This window comes from Ursus arctos, unplaced genomic scaffold (assembly GCF_023065955.2).
Source record: "Ursus arctos isolate Adak ecotype North America unplaced genomic scaffold, UrsArc2.0 scaffold_22, whole genome shotgun sequence".
Lineage (NCBI taxonomy): Eukaryota > Metazoa > Chordata > Mammalia > Carnivora > Ursidae > Ursus > Ursus arctos.
The window spans coordinates 26,371,557-26,385,426 of NW_026622897.1; the positions used below are offsets into that span (position 1 = coordinate 26,371,557).

At 43.5% G+C, this 13,870-nt stretch overlaps 1 protein-coding gene across 1 annotated transcript in view; it reads right to left on the bottom strand.

Moving 5' to 3' along the window:
* Nucleotides 1-3,907: 3,907 nt before the first annotated feature.
* The window catches only part of OPCML (opioid binding protein/cell adhesion molecule like), a 486,229-nt gene continuing 476,266 nt past the window's right edge, over nt 3,908-13,870 (bottom strand). Inside the window, exon 7 of the mRNA XM_044386480.3 lies at nt 3,908-4,586. Coding sequence (XP_044242415.1) covers nt 4,486-4,586 — 101 coding nt within the window. The 3' untranslated portion in view covers nt 3,908-4,485. The remainder of the gene's footprint in view (nt 4,587-13,870) is intronic.

Genomic DNA, 13,870 nt, shown 5'->3' on the forward strand with positions numbered 1-13,870 from the left:
AGTAAAAAAATGAGGGAAATGAGACTGGCATTTTTATTTGTTTGCTTTTAGTGATCATTAGGAGTTCTCATCATATGGTATCTTTTGAAAATGTCACTTTCCTAGTAACACACCTGTGATGTTTTACTGCAACTGCTCAAACTTATTTGCCTTAAAATCAAAAGGGAAGCTTTAGATAGTAGAAGAGGCGATTGGGTGTAAGTTTCTAGGAATAGAGTTTGTGTGAAACAAAAGAACAAAACAAATATAAAAAAGTGAATTTGCCAACGGATTTTATGCTCCTTTCCCAATTCCAAATAGATTAAACTTTACTTTAAAAAATTTCTGTGGGGGGATGGGAAGGGAAGGTGGGCTGGGTCCAGGTGAGGATTCAGGATCAAATTGGAAAAGATGACCCCACCCCCCATATCCCACCTCCACTTCAGCCATTACTCCCCACTTTTTACCAGTGGGGCTTATCACATCCATGCACAACTCCAGAGGAGAAAACATTCCCTTTGGCACAGGAAGTGCCAAACGCCAACTAGAGTTTTCCATTTACAGCCACTCCTGATGCAATGACAGCGATAAGTTTTCTTTGAGAGTAACTGCTCACTTTGAGGTTCTCTGATCTTTTCACATAAGAGTCCTTCCCACATAAGTGGAACTTGCTAACACCTCCATGTTGAAAGCAAGTTGACTGGATCCATGCAGAAACAGGTCCTTACATTTAGCCTCGGTTGTGAAGTTTCTGAGTCCCAAAGCACACTTCCCACCCAAGTTTTGAGAAGGAACTGGCCAACCTGTGGAATGTATCAACTAGTATGAGGCACAGGTTTCAGGGGACAAAGTCTAAGGCCTCTTCCTTTCCTTCTGTTCCACTTAGCACAATCGCAGCAGAACAGCCATGTACAAAGCCCTCCGCATAACATATGTGCGTGTTTTGACCACAGCTCCCCTATACGTCCCCTCTCCCCCAATTAAAACAAGAATGAGAAAAACTAAACACACTTGCTTAGACTTGCAGATGACTGTATCAGGCACTTGACATTAAACTACCAAAAAACAAGCTTGGCCAGAGCCTTAACACTAGCACTTTCATTGGCATTACTTTGGTGGAAATACATATTAATTGTGTTTTGGGAAGGGGGAAGATTTCAGAGTAACTACATTGCTGAATTTCCCTCGCCTAATCTCCTGCTAAGTCTTATTTGGTTTCCTTCCCATGTGGAAAGCCTATGAAGAGTTATAAGTTGTTCAGATTTTGTTTATCTTCTTTTTTTGCCCCAGTCCCCATCCCTACCATTGGCACCTTGAAAAAAAAAAAATCTATCCAACAGGCTTCATCTATCTACCCACCATATGGGAAGTTGAAAAAACTTATGTGAGTGTGAATATTGTCTTTAGTAAGCATTTAATGTTCTATGTGCTTCAAATGCTGGGTAACGGCTACTGTTCTATGGAGCCATGCCCTTGAAAGTAACCCAAACAACACAGAAGCTGGAGTATGTCTAAGGCGATGAAGAGCCATTTTATTTCCTAGTGCCCAGTTTCCTTGGGTCTTATTTACTTGGTTTTCTTTACCCCAGACAGATGAGGATTGACTGTAGGATTTTTTTCCCTCTGAAACATGGCTGGAATAGGCAATCACCAGAAATGTTTCCCGGTATCCAATGGAAGAGGGCAGAACAGAGTTCCATAATTACTCTGAGACCCAGCCTCATTATTGTGGTCAAAAGGTTCTGGTGATCTTCCAGGTCAAAGAAGGATGGGTCCGTTCCTCTAGAACAAGTCTTGGCACGAAGAACATGTATAGCTTGTCCATGTTAAGCGCTGGGTTCTCCAAGACCATCCACTCCCCAGAGCCTCCGCATTTATTTTACTCCAAAGTAACACATTTATTATCGGTAGAACACTCAAATGACACATTTAATTCCCATACAATGTCTGACACCAACCCGACTCCAGGTGCCGAATGTGATGACAGACCTGAAACACTGATGTCCGACCTTTAACTCTGACTTTGCGTCTGCTCCTGATTGTCCCTGGAACTTGGAATCAATACATTGCTTTTGGCACATCATTTATGTTCCCAGAATCTGGCTCCTGGCAGCTCACTAGGAAATGCAGATGTCTGTTTACAGCTGGCAAATGTAATATTAATTCCACTCGTACTAGCTCCAACTCTTATGAAAGCGCCTAGCTTTTTGTATGCCAAGACTACCTACCTTTGTATTTTTGTATCTATTTATGCATGTAAAATATATTTAAGTACATATTCCCCCACTGTGTATGTCATGTTCGTGTGCCGTTATGGACAACACAAAGAGGCCATTTATATTGGAGGAAGAAGATCAATTAAGCATTGAGGGAATGGAGCTCTATAAAGCTCATATTTATTTAGACTGTGGACCTGAAAGTTTTCCGACTGAGGCAGGGCTGGTCTGTGAAACAGTCACTGTGATGCTTCTTTGTCCTGCTCTCAGTAGGTCAGTCCTTGCGGCACAGGTAAAGAGCGGCATAACTTTGCATGGTTCTCAATGCCTTTCTTTTGGATTATAGGCACCCTTGCTGGCTGAGTCCTTCTTGTCCCAGGAGATGATGCAGAAAAGTCCGGTCAGCTCTTGTTTGTCTGCTGCATCTGCTTTGAGTGTGGAACACTGAGGACATTCTTCCCCAAAGCCACTGGAGAAGCAGCCTGTATCAGAGGAAATTGTGTGTCATTTACACGTTCCCCTCCTGTATGCAGTGTTGTGTTAATCAAGTGCTTGGAAATTAAGTCAGTTGCTCAAGTGCCCTCAGCTCAGAAGAGCTTCCTGAAACAAATACCAGAGTTGTCAACACACCCGCCATGTAATTGGCTTCCATCAGCTTTTTACTGGATAGTTTTCAAACAGATTAAACCAAAACTGGAGCAGGGAGGAGACAATAGCTGAAGTCATTGCACTCAGACAGGTGGACTGCTCTTTTCACACTGCAGGGACAGATGTGTGTTTTCTCTCTGCGTCCTTGCTATTAAGAAAAAGCAGCCATGGAGTAAGTCGCATAGGTTCCTGACATACACTTTCTGGAAAGACCGAGAAAAACATGAAAGTTGCCACCTTGGTCCCTCAAGTGTGAAAGGGAAAAAAACCCACAGTATTGATCAAGGCTTTTCCAGGGCTGATATGCTTCCCAAGAAGATGCTTTTGGAAACACAGTCTCTTCTTGGAATAGTGAGTGACTGATCCTTAGATTGTTACTTTGGTCCATCTGTTAATAGCATCTACTTTGGATGGATAGGATACCACATTCCAAAGAGTCCTTGACATATTGCTTTTCTATGTTGTTAGCTTGTGAGACCATTGGCTTTCATTAGAAAGTTGATAGGTATTTTTGAAGATGCCAATGTCTGCTGAAGGTAAAATAGAAATGAATACAATGGAATGGATGTAATATGATTAGAAATTAACATGGTGATGAATTGATAGTGAGTAGTAGGGAAAGAAATAGAAAGAAGTGTTAGATAATTACACTGATAGATTGATAAAGGGAGTAAATAGATCGCCACAGAGGAAGATGGGTGGGTAGATAATTGGAGGGAGAGATAAATCAAACAATTGAGTAGATGGATAATAGTATGATTACTTCAATAGCTTGATAAACCCTAAATATTCAGCCATCTATGGATCACTTTTTTTTTTTTTTTTTTTTTTTATGAGTTGGACAACATTTTTAAAACAGAAGTACTATCCTCAAAATGCTTCCCCCTTTTTTGGTCAAGTGACTTCTAAACTTTTACTTTTGGGTTGTGTGCAGAGCCCCAAACTTCTAATCCCTATAGCTGATGGAGAAAGCAAATAGGGCAGAGTGGCTAGAGAAGGAAACAAGAAAAAAAAAAATATATATATATATATATAAATATATATATATGTTGGATATGGGTATATTGAGATACCTTCCCAGAAAGAAAGGATGTGAACCCGAATGAATTAGATAATAATAAGCATGGAGGGAGGGATATGTACATTATAATAAGGAAAATGGCCCAAAGCTTAAAAGACACAGATAATAGGACACTTGGATATAACTCTTGCTGTGCACTGCATTATAAGTCAAGTTGTGTCTTCAGGGTGTTTATCATGAGGCACGTTTTTGCCCAAATGGAGCTTATGGTTTGGTGTGTGTTGGCGGGGGGGGGGGGGTGGAGGAGGAGGTTGGTAGTGTTGATAATGGGGAGAGGAGCAGAGGAAAGGGAAGGGCCAAGGTAGCAGGGACAGATTCCATTTTTGGACACACCAATGAATGATTATCCTACACATGGTAGAACCCTGCCCACCCCTCCTCCCAACCCCACTCATTCAAACTGGAGAAAAAAAATCAAATAAATCAACCCCCCCAAAAAAAATCAAGAAGAAGAACAGAAACAAACAAACAAAAAGCCCAAACTGGTTTGCCCTCCGCAGTGTAGATTAAAGTCTGTGATATGGAGAAGCAGGCGTTGCTCAGAGGACCTATGATTTCTTATCAAAACTTGATGAAGAAGTGGGCAAAGAGGGTCCCTGATAGCCAGAGACAAGCCAGTGCTCTAGAAGCCGAGTTTACACCATCAATGACTGCTCCAGGCCCTGTGTGGGGAAAGAGAGACAGATCCATTAGAATGCACCCAAAGGGTACCATACTTATTCTCTGACAAGCATATATGTACACATGCTTCTCTGTGAGCATTCCCCCATCTCCCACGTCCCACCATTGATCCTTCCAAATCTGGACAAATGGAAAACACCCATTGGGAGTATTTAGAAACCCAAAAGGGTGACTCATGGAGTCACCTTACCCACGATAGCCTGCTCTCAAAGACTGGGGTTTAAAAAATAAAAGAGGTAGAGGGAGGCCCTGGCATTCATTTAGGCCTGTGGGCTAAAAAGGGAGGGCAGCAGACAGGGCAAAGTGGTATGACAGGACCTGACTGTTGCTTCATAAGCAGTTCCTCTAACTGTGGCGATGGTGTCCAGGACAGACAGGGATAGGAGGGGGAGGGCAGGCATGGGGCGGGGAGACAGTCCATAGTGGCGAGAAGCAGGTAGGGGAAAGAAAGAGAAAGGAATGGTAACATTTTATGAGCAACAGGATTCTAGGTGTAGTGTGGCCAACTTTTCATCCTGTGTAACCAAGGTATCGTGGAGGCTCCTCCCGAGGTAACTGAGGAAGAATCGACAATTATACTGGAGAGTTTTAAAGACCGTGATTGGCTTTGTTGCCGCAGTCAACAGTGCCTCTCTGAAGGCCACAAAGAAGACTCTGTATTCTGTCCAAATTAACACCTAATGGTGTGGCCTGATGGAGTTCTCCCTTTACCCTTTCTTCTAGTCTCTCTGGACCTCTCCCATGCCCTAGGGAGTCACACATGCTCCATTGTAAAACAAGACCATTGAGTCACAAGTGTTGCTCCTTTCACTTTACCTGCCACCCTCAAGAAGACAAATGTCATGAGGTGAGATGTCCTAGCCTGTTCTAAGGACCCAGGGCAAGTGCATCAGGGTTGAATTCACCTTTGCATTCCTCCATCACCTTTATTTGCAAGCCATAAGAATTTGGAGTCACAAGCAAGACCAGTAGCTAGCAAGTAGAGGGTACTTTAGGGAACGTGAAATCAAGTGTAAGACAGGTGGTGAGAAGCCACCAAGAGGCATTCCTGTAGAGCCAGCAACAAAGAAAAGGAGTTGCAGACAAGACAAGCATGCTTCTTTCGCCTTCTCAAGCCTGGACTTCCTTTGCTTTTAGACACAAATTGGCTTATTGGAAATAACATGATTACTTGAAGAAGCACGGTTGGGGCAGAGTCTCCTCAAGACAGAACCGTCGTCATTTGGCTTGCTGGTCAGTGTGATGGTTGGATCCCTGCCTTTCCTAGGAAGACGCCGACGCTAACATTTTGCTTGGGGAAGTATAGGCCTCTCACTTCAGCAGTGAGCACGTAACAGTTCCAAGTTCAGGAATTTCCACATGGATATCTCTTCTTCCTCTGATTTCCAATGTACACAATTCCCCTTTTGACTAAAAATGCACATTTACTTGCTGGCTTGAGAGTCTGGCTCACACTGTTCTGCATTTTTGTTACAGAGTATTCACAGACAAGGGCAGGATCCAGGCACAAGCCAGTGCTATCAACCCCATGAAGGCTCCATACATATTTATGAAAAGTAGCCTGACTCTGGGGCCTCCATCAGTCAAGACATATATCTTAAGGAACCATACTGGCCTACAGAATGTACTGAGTTGAAAAATGCCCAAGTTGGAGCGCAAGGTAATTCTCTATATTATCTTCTCCAAAAGATAAATGATTTGGATGTTTTAATGAGTTTATAAAGAAATGAGCAATGCAGGCTTGTAAGACATACATATTTCCTTAAAAGTATTTATCTATCTCTATCGATAGAGAGAGAGATCTAGATAGATAGATGACAGATAGATAGATACTTTTACAGAAACATATATGTCTAACAAATCTGCATTGATCATTTCTTTATAAACTCATTAAAACACCTAAATCATTTATCTCTTGAAGAAGATAGACACAAAAAAGAGAGAAGACATACATTAAACTAAATATGTGTGTGTCTAATTCATGATTCATATTAACTTAAGAAACAATTGAAGGCCTAATAAGCTCCACTCTAGAGACACAGAGATGATTAGTGTAGGAATCGCTTTAGTCCATGTTTTACCAGTGTATTTAAGCATTTCTTTGGGTGTCATGACACCAGCACAAGGTTGGATATAGCTGAAACAAAGCAGGAAAAAGCAGTATACGAGGAAGGCAAAGCATGAAGGGTGAGGTACAGAGAGAGAAGGAGGCAGAATCATAAAGAGAAATGAGTATTTCTGGTGGTGTGTGGCAGGTGCAATAAGATGTTCATTACTGATCAGGCAGGGGGTTTATAGGCACAGTTAAACTTCGGTTGAGTGTCCCATAGAGTGCAAACCGTGAGGGGGACTCAGCAGACATAAAGGTTGCTCAGCTCGCTTAGGATGATGATGGTAGCGTGTATTTACATTGTGCTCTCTTCATGGCAAGTGTGATTCTAAATGTTAAACATTTATTAACTCATTTAATCTTCACAAAATGCTGTGAGTGACGTACTACTGGCATTCCCGTTTTATAAAAGGAGAAACTAAAGAACAGAGCGGTTAAGTGCTTTGCTACGGTCACCCAATATATACACAGGGCTAGATTAGAACTGAGTCACTCGGGCTATAGAGTCTGTAGCCTGGATTGTTACCACTTGACTTCCTTTCCGTGGAAAAGGACTCTTTGTGTATGTTTCCCAAGGACCACAGCAACACATAGTGAGAGGAGTAACTGGCTAGGAATCCAGAGACCCAATTTCTCTATGTGATTCTGCTGCCCCTTAGCTCACTGGCATCCCCTCTCTGCCTTGGTTCTGCCATCTACAAAAGGAGAGGAGGTTGGGATTGATGACCTCTAAGGCTCTTCTCCTATTAGCATTTTGAGTTATTGTATGAATGGAAACTCTACATCTGGTACCAGAAGGGACAGCTGCTGAGCAGCCAGATGGCCCTTTCCAGTTGGTACAAAACCATCACCACTCTGGATTTACACCTCAGCATGCCATCTCCTAAGAGAGCAAGAGGGCGCCAAACACTCCTGGGCCACCAGATTTCCTTTTCTGTGGTCACGCTATGAAGCTTCAAGGAGCTTCATTCTTTAGCCAGTATGAGGAGCCTTGCTTTACTCTATCAGACAATATGGCAATTTAATGCCAAAGTGCCTTTAGTCAGTCAATCTATGAGCAATGGCTGAGCTAATCTGACCAATGAGTTAATCTAACCCAATATAATAGAGATTAAAATAAGCTTTGCTTTCTTTGTATGGATCCTGCACACATTTGAGATTTGGCAGCTCGGCTAAATGCCAGGACAGCAAGGGACCTAGAGGAGGGCCCTTGGATTTTGTTCAGGGCAGGAAGTGAGTCACACATCCGTGTACCATTCTCTAGGTTGGAGGAATGTGAGATAAAAGCCGTCAGCTACGAACTGATTTTTAATTACATCATGGCAGTAACCCTGATTCTACTCTGAATGAGGAAGAGAAAGCATTTAGTTTGTGTCTCTCCCTTAGGGTTTCTGTACCGTAGGGCCACTCGCCTGACTACTCACATGCTTCTTTGGGCTTTAATATAGATTACCACTGCTCAGCTAATTGGTGTGGTTCTATGAACACTCGGGGTTCACTTTTGGTCCCTTAGGCTGGTAGGAGGCTTTTGCAAATGTTAGCTCAATGACTCTGTGAAGGGAAGGGCATGCTGCTGGAGGAACACTTGCCCTGACCTGAGCAGTGGCAGTACTAGGGCTTGAACGCACATCCTCAGATGTCAGGTTGACTATGGTTTTCCTGTACCTTGATTTCTTCAGGTAACAACAGCTGCATTAACTTCTCCAAGTACTTGGTACCCAAGATAGTACTAGCTTTAAGTTCAATAAACATGGTCAGGAATTCAGGTGGTGCTTTCCTCCTCCTCCTCCCCTTACTTTTCCTCCTCCTCTTCCTTCTTGGTGGAAATAGGGAGAAAGTTAGTTCTTATCTCAAACTTAGAATCCAGAATTTGGAAACATGAAGTGAATTTTCAATGTGTGTGTTCTACTGCAGAAAAATAACCCTGAAATGGATCTGGTTGGGGGACAAGGGTGTGAAGGAAAGATGGGGCCAAATGTCTAAGGAGCAGTGTCCCTGAATGAACAGGTAGAATAGATGTCTTCTGTGAACCTTAGGAAAGATTTTGGATGCATCTGAACCCCTTTGGCTTGGCTCTCTTGTCTTTGCAGCCCTAAACACCCTTTGGGGTAAAGTCACCGACTACTATTAAAGTGCACTAATCCTGGCAACTTTGGGGTCAGACCAATATGGGTTTAAATCCTGACTCTGTGGCATGCCAGCTATATGGTCTCGTACAATGTATTTTCAGTTCTCTTACTGAAAATAGAGGTAATGCTACTGAGTTTACAGGGTAAAGAGTCAGAGTGATTAGTGCAGTACGTGGTACAATGTAGTCATGTGATCATGGTAACCACCACTGTGTAACTTCCACACCTCCCACCTTCCACTTCTTAGTTGAAGCTAATATTGGCTTATTTCAATCTTTCCCAAATCTTTTGAACCTGAGGTGAGGTTTTGCTAGTGACAGAGTGAGGAGGTGAGATCATGAGATAGGGGTTTTATTTCTGAGAGAGGCTATTGTCCATGAGGTGAGCTTGGGAAGACAGGGGACATTGAGCAGAGTGATGGAGACATCCAAAGCTAGGCTCCATGCAAGGTCCAAGGGCAAAGCACTGGTCTTACAAGGGTAAGGGACCCCATGCTAGCCTCAGAAAGCCACTGCCCTTCACTCAGCAAGTATTGATTGGGAAGCTTCGGTGGGACCATCTCTGTTTTCAGAAAGACACAATCTCTGCTTTCACAGAGCTTCTATTTTAATAGGACCTGGAATAGCATTTCTTCTAGTCTAAATCAGTCAACAAACAACGGAAGGAAGGAAGGAAGGAAGGAAGGAAGGAAGGAAGGAAGGAACGAACGAACGAAAGGAAGAAGGATGGAAGGGAGGGAGGGAGGGAAGGAGGAAGAGAGGAAAGGAAGGAAGGAAAGAAAATTTTTAAAAGCTCCCAGGTTCTGAGAAGAAAGCCATTTGGAACAAAGAATCGGCATCCCTTTCATCTCAGGACCACCCTTCTTGCTGGAGTCCTTGGAGAATTAAATTCAATAGTCAGAGAGGACTGAATTTGAATTCTGGCTCTGAGACTCACTGGCAGGATGACTTTGGACAAGACAATAAACTTCTCTGAAACAGTTGCCTTTTCTGTTTTGTGTTTTGCTTTTTTCTTTACTGTGTAAAATGGGGAGGGGTAGTTTCATCTCTTATAGAGTTGCTTTGAGGATTAGATAAGATGATGTGTAAGATCACTGAGTAGAAGTGAAGGATGAGTAAATATGAGGTGAATTAGAAGCAGGACTATAACTGCTGATCCTTAAAATAGGATCTTTTGTGGGGATCCTGCTTTAAACAGAGACCCTGTGCAATAGTAGGCTCTCAAGGACGAGTGCCACACACCGGCTGAAAGCAAAGGTGGCTATGACGAGCAAGCAAGTGACCTGCTCACTCCTTAAAAGCCCTGAAGTGGCTACCACCCACCGGTGACAGCCTCCTAAGGAAGCAAGTGTATTTAGAGGTCCCACTCTCTCTCTGGGCAATTGCCACATTTAAGGAAGGAAACAGTGACTCAGTGCAATTAGAATGGCTGGTACAAATATCAGGTTTAATTAAATACGGGTCAGGGATAAATTGGAAGTGAGAACTTGTATTTTTGCCCTTTCCTTTGATCCGGTCCCTTCCCCACCCTTCCAGTGCTACACACTGTTTCCTTCATGCCTGAAGTGGAGCGTCCTTGGGACTAAAAGCTGAAATGATGATGCAAAGCCACAAAACAAACTGTGAACGACAACAACGACAACAGCAAAATACCTTGGGGACAGATATGCAGACTAAAAATACTTCAGTCTTCAGTATATAGAAAGAAGAGAGAGATCAAGAGATAAATTCCAGAAATGGTAAATGGCATGAAGGTCAATTGATGTGTGCACTACGGGCCAGAGGGAAGATTTATGGCCAGATGTGAACCTCAGCAGGGTTAAGAGAAGCAAATAAGAAACAAACAAATAAATAAAATAAAGTCCACTGTGGAGAGGCTACTTACTTTGCTAAATTAAATATACTAAACATTAGATTTTTAAGAAACAAATTTGATTAAGGGCTTAACCCAGAAGCAGTCTGCAGGCCTAGCTACCCTGGAAGTGAGGCTATGTCGCTGCATCCGAGGGGTGGGGACTCACCCTTGGGGAGGAGCAGGTGTCGAAAATCAAAGTCCCCGAGCCCGGCCCAAAGCTCCCCCAAAATACATTTAAGCTCCCTGATGAGCTCCTGCCTCGCAAGAGATTCAAAGTTTAAAAATGGCAACGAACGTATTGAAATGTGTCACGGTTTTTCCTTTCCATGATTGCCATGAAAATATGGCATGGTTCCTTGGCAACATTAGAGCGCATTGCTGTCATTCTACTAAAGTAGCACGTGGTAGGGTGACCACAATAAAAAAGAAAAGAAAGAAAAACCCCACAGGCGAGTTGAACTTGGTGATGGCACAGTGAGATCCATGAGGTATCTGAAGTGTGAGAAGATACAGTTTTGTTCTGAAATTTGGATAGGTTTTATAAGTATGAATATGAACTATGCGACCTTCCTAATGAGGAACCAAAAGGATAATGATGTTCTTGGTGATTAAAAGAGGAGCAAGGAAATCTAATTAGAGGGGGCACGCGTTACACTTGTTGCTGAAACATAAACCTATTTTCAGCAGGGCTGGCTGATGAAGGCGCTTCATTCCCCTTCAGAGGGAACTTTTCCTCCATTGTCTTTAATTACAGTGGAAAACATGGTCCTGTGTTGTTTTACAAGGAAGATTAACCGGGCTTTGCAGCACGAAGACTTGTGAATAAAGAGGCCAAAAAAGGCAGCCATCTTTGTTTTGTTCTCTTCAGCACTCCCTGTTTTGTATTTACCACAAAGACAAAAGCTGAAGAAGTTAATAGCAGAAGTTAATTCGAATCTGTCAGCTCATCACAAACTTGAAGGAGACAAGACTTTGGTCTATGCCGAACCACAAGCTCTTGTGTGTGTGCTGACATCAGCACACCCTGAACGCTCAGTGTTACATTCTAAATGCTTAGACTAATAGCCAGATGTCAATGATTCAGATAGAAGAGGGTGGGGTGCGAGGGAACGACAAGGAACCTCATCAGGAATGAAATGTGAAATGTCTGCATTTTTTTTTTTTCTAATATGTTGACATTTTGCAGGTTGGGGAAAATACAAATGATTACGCTGCTGTCATCAGCCAAAAGCAATGGTATTTCTCTCTGACTCATTCCCTCCCACCTGGATTTAAATTGTGGATTTGGAAAATAAAAATCATATACATTATCAGCAGGAAATGGACACATATGTGCAGGTTTTGATGTGTCGGCAAGAAGCAATCATTTGATTGAACGTCTTTCTGAACGGTGAATTGGAATGTTCGGTAGAGTCTCCCTCAGAAGAAAGACCCAGGGTGAGGGGAACCCTAAATTCCAAATAGGACATATGGAAGCTGCAATGCAAGGGAGAGTGTCAGAGAAATAGCAATTTGGCTTCCCTGGGGGGAGAAGACCACAAGTCCTTTTGAGTGTTTGGCTTTTCTTTGGTTATTTGCTCTGTATAAGAGCCATCCCTGATGCCCCCATTGACTGGAAATTACGTTTATTAATTTGACAGATGTTTACTGGGCAAAAACCGCTGCAAGAGACAGGACTACATCTTTAGGTGCAGAAACAAAAACAAATAAAATATAAGCTGCCCTGAAAGTCTTAAAGATGAGTGCTTCTTCAGTGGGGCTCAGAATCACTTCACGGACAGAGTAACATTGAGTAGAACCTCAAGGGATAAGTACAGTTTTATCAGACAGGGAAGAGGGCAAAAGCCTCCGTCTGTGGCCCTACAGCTTACTGGAGGACATAGGCTATGTCTGGGTTAGAAAGAAACATGGGATTAAGATCAGACAGACCTGGGTGCGAAACCTGGTGTTGTCACTTCCTTGGGTGCTAGAATTCTTGTCTGTGGGAATTCAGTCCCACCACCTGAATTCTCTGGGCTCCAGGATCCTCTCCTTGGAAGTGGGAATGATAACAGTACCAACCTCAAAGTGTTCTTAGCTGTTTAAACCACGCCTGGCTGACACGTAATGGCTAGTGGCTTTTTCGCTTGCTACTCTCTACTATTCTACTGTGGCTGTCTACTGACCTGTTTGTACAGGGCTGGGAACTGTGTAACTCAATCTGAATGGATGGAGGGATGAAATGACCTGAAGCAGCGTGGTCAGAGACCTACATGTGTCCCGGCATTGGTGTTCTCGGTCTAGCATGGTGGGTGCATAGAAGCAGCGGGAGAACCTGAAGTATAAGGGGGTGTGAATCTCCGAGCAAGAAGAACCCTCAAGGCCATGCTTCCCTGGTAGGCAGTTTCCAGCAGGGTATGAACAGGTTCATTCTGAGTTTGGGGAAAGTCATGTGGCCCCACAGTGGCAAAGAGATTAGAGAGGGATCACCAAACATGCAGGAATTGGTAAGAGAATAGTATAACTAGTCAGGGAAGGCGCACGCCCAGTGTAAGTGAGAATGGAATGGCAAGCTGGAAGTCCAGGCCTGCTTGCTAGGACTCACTGGCCACCAGGTGGAAGGGGAAGGAAGAGGAAGAAGTCAGAATGACCAGACAGATTCTAGTGAGAGTGTGTAGGTGAGAAGATAAGGTATACATTTGAGTGAGAAGCATGCCTGAGAGAGAAAGATTGAGTTTGAGATTCCCATGGAACATTCAGGTAAGGGAATGGTTCATAGCTCAGAATTCAGGGAAGTGCTGGAGATACAAATTTTGTCGTTACCAGACTATTGCTCAGAGACCGTCAGTCTTCAGTGGGCAAAGGATCCCCTTGGAGGGTTTGCTTTAAAAGCACATTCTCAGGACCTTCCCTGGAGACTGTGCTTAAATGGGTCTGGGGAAAGACCCATGAATCTGCGTTTTGAAAGCCCCCGAAGCAAGGTCAGTGCAGACTAAGGTGACGCTCTGTAAGATGCCTGAAGACATAGGAGACCCCTTCTCCTCTCACTGTGATACGTACCCTGGGCAGAACGAGGGGACCGTGGTGAGGGGCCAGCAGCAGACTAACCCAGAAAGGTAAGAAAGTCACCACCTGGGTATATCACCAAAGCCAGGAGGGGGTGCTGGGGGCTAAAGGGAGGTCTGGAGCTGAG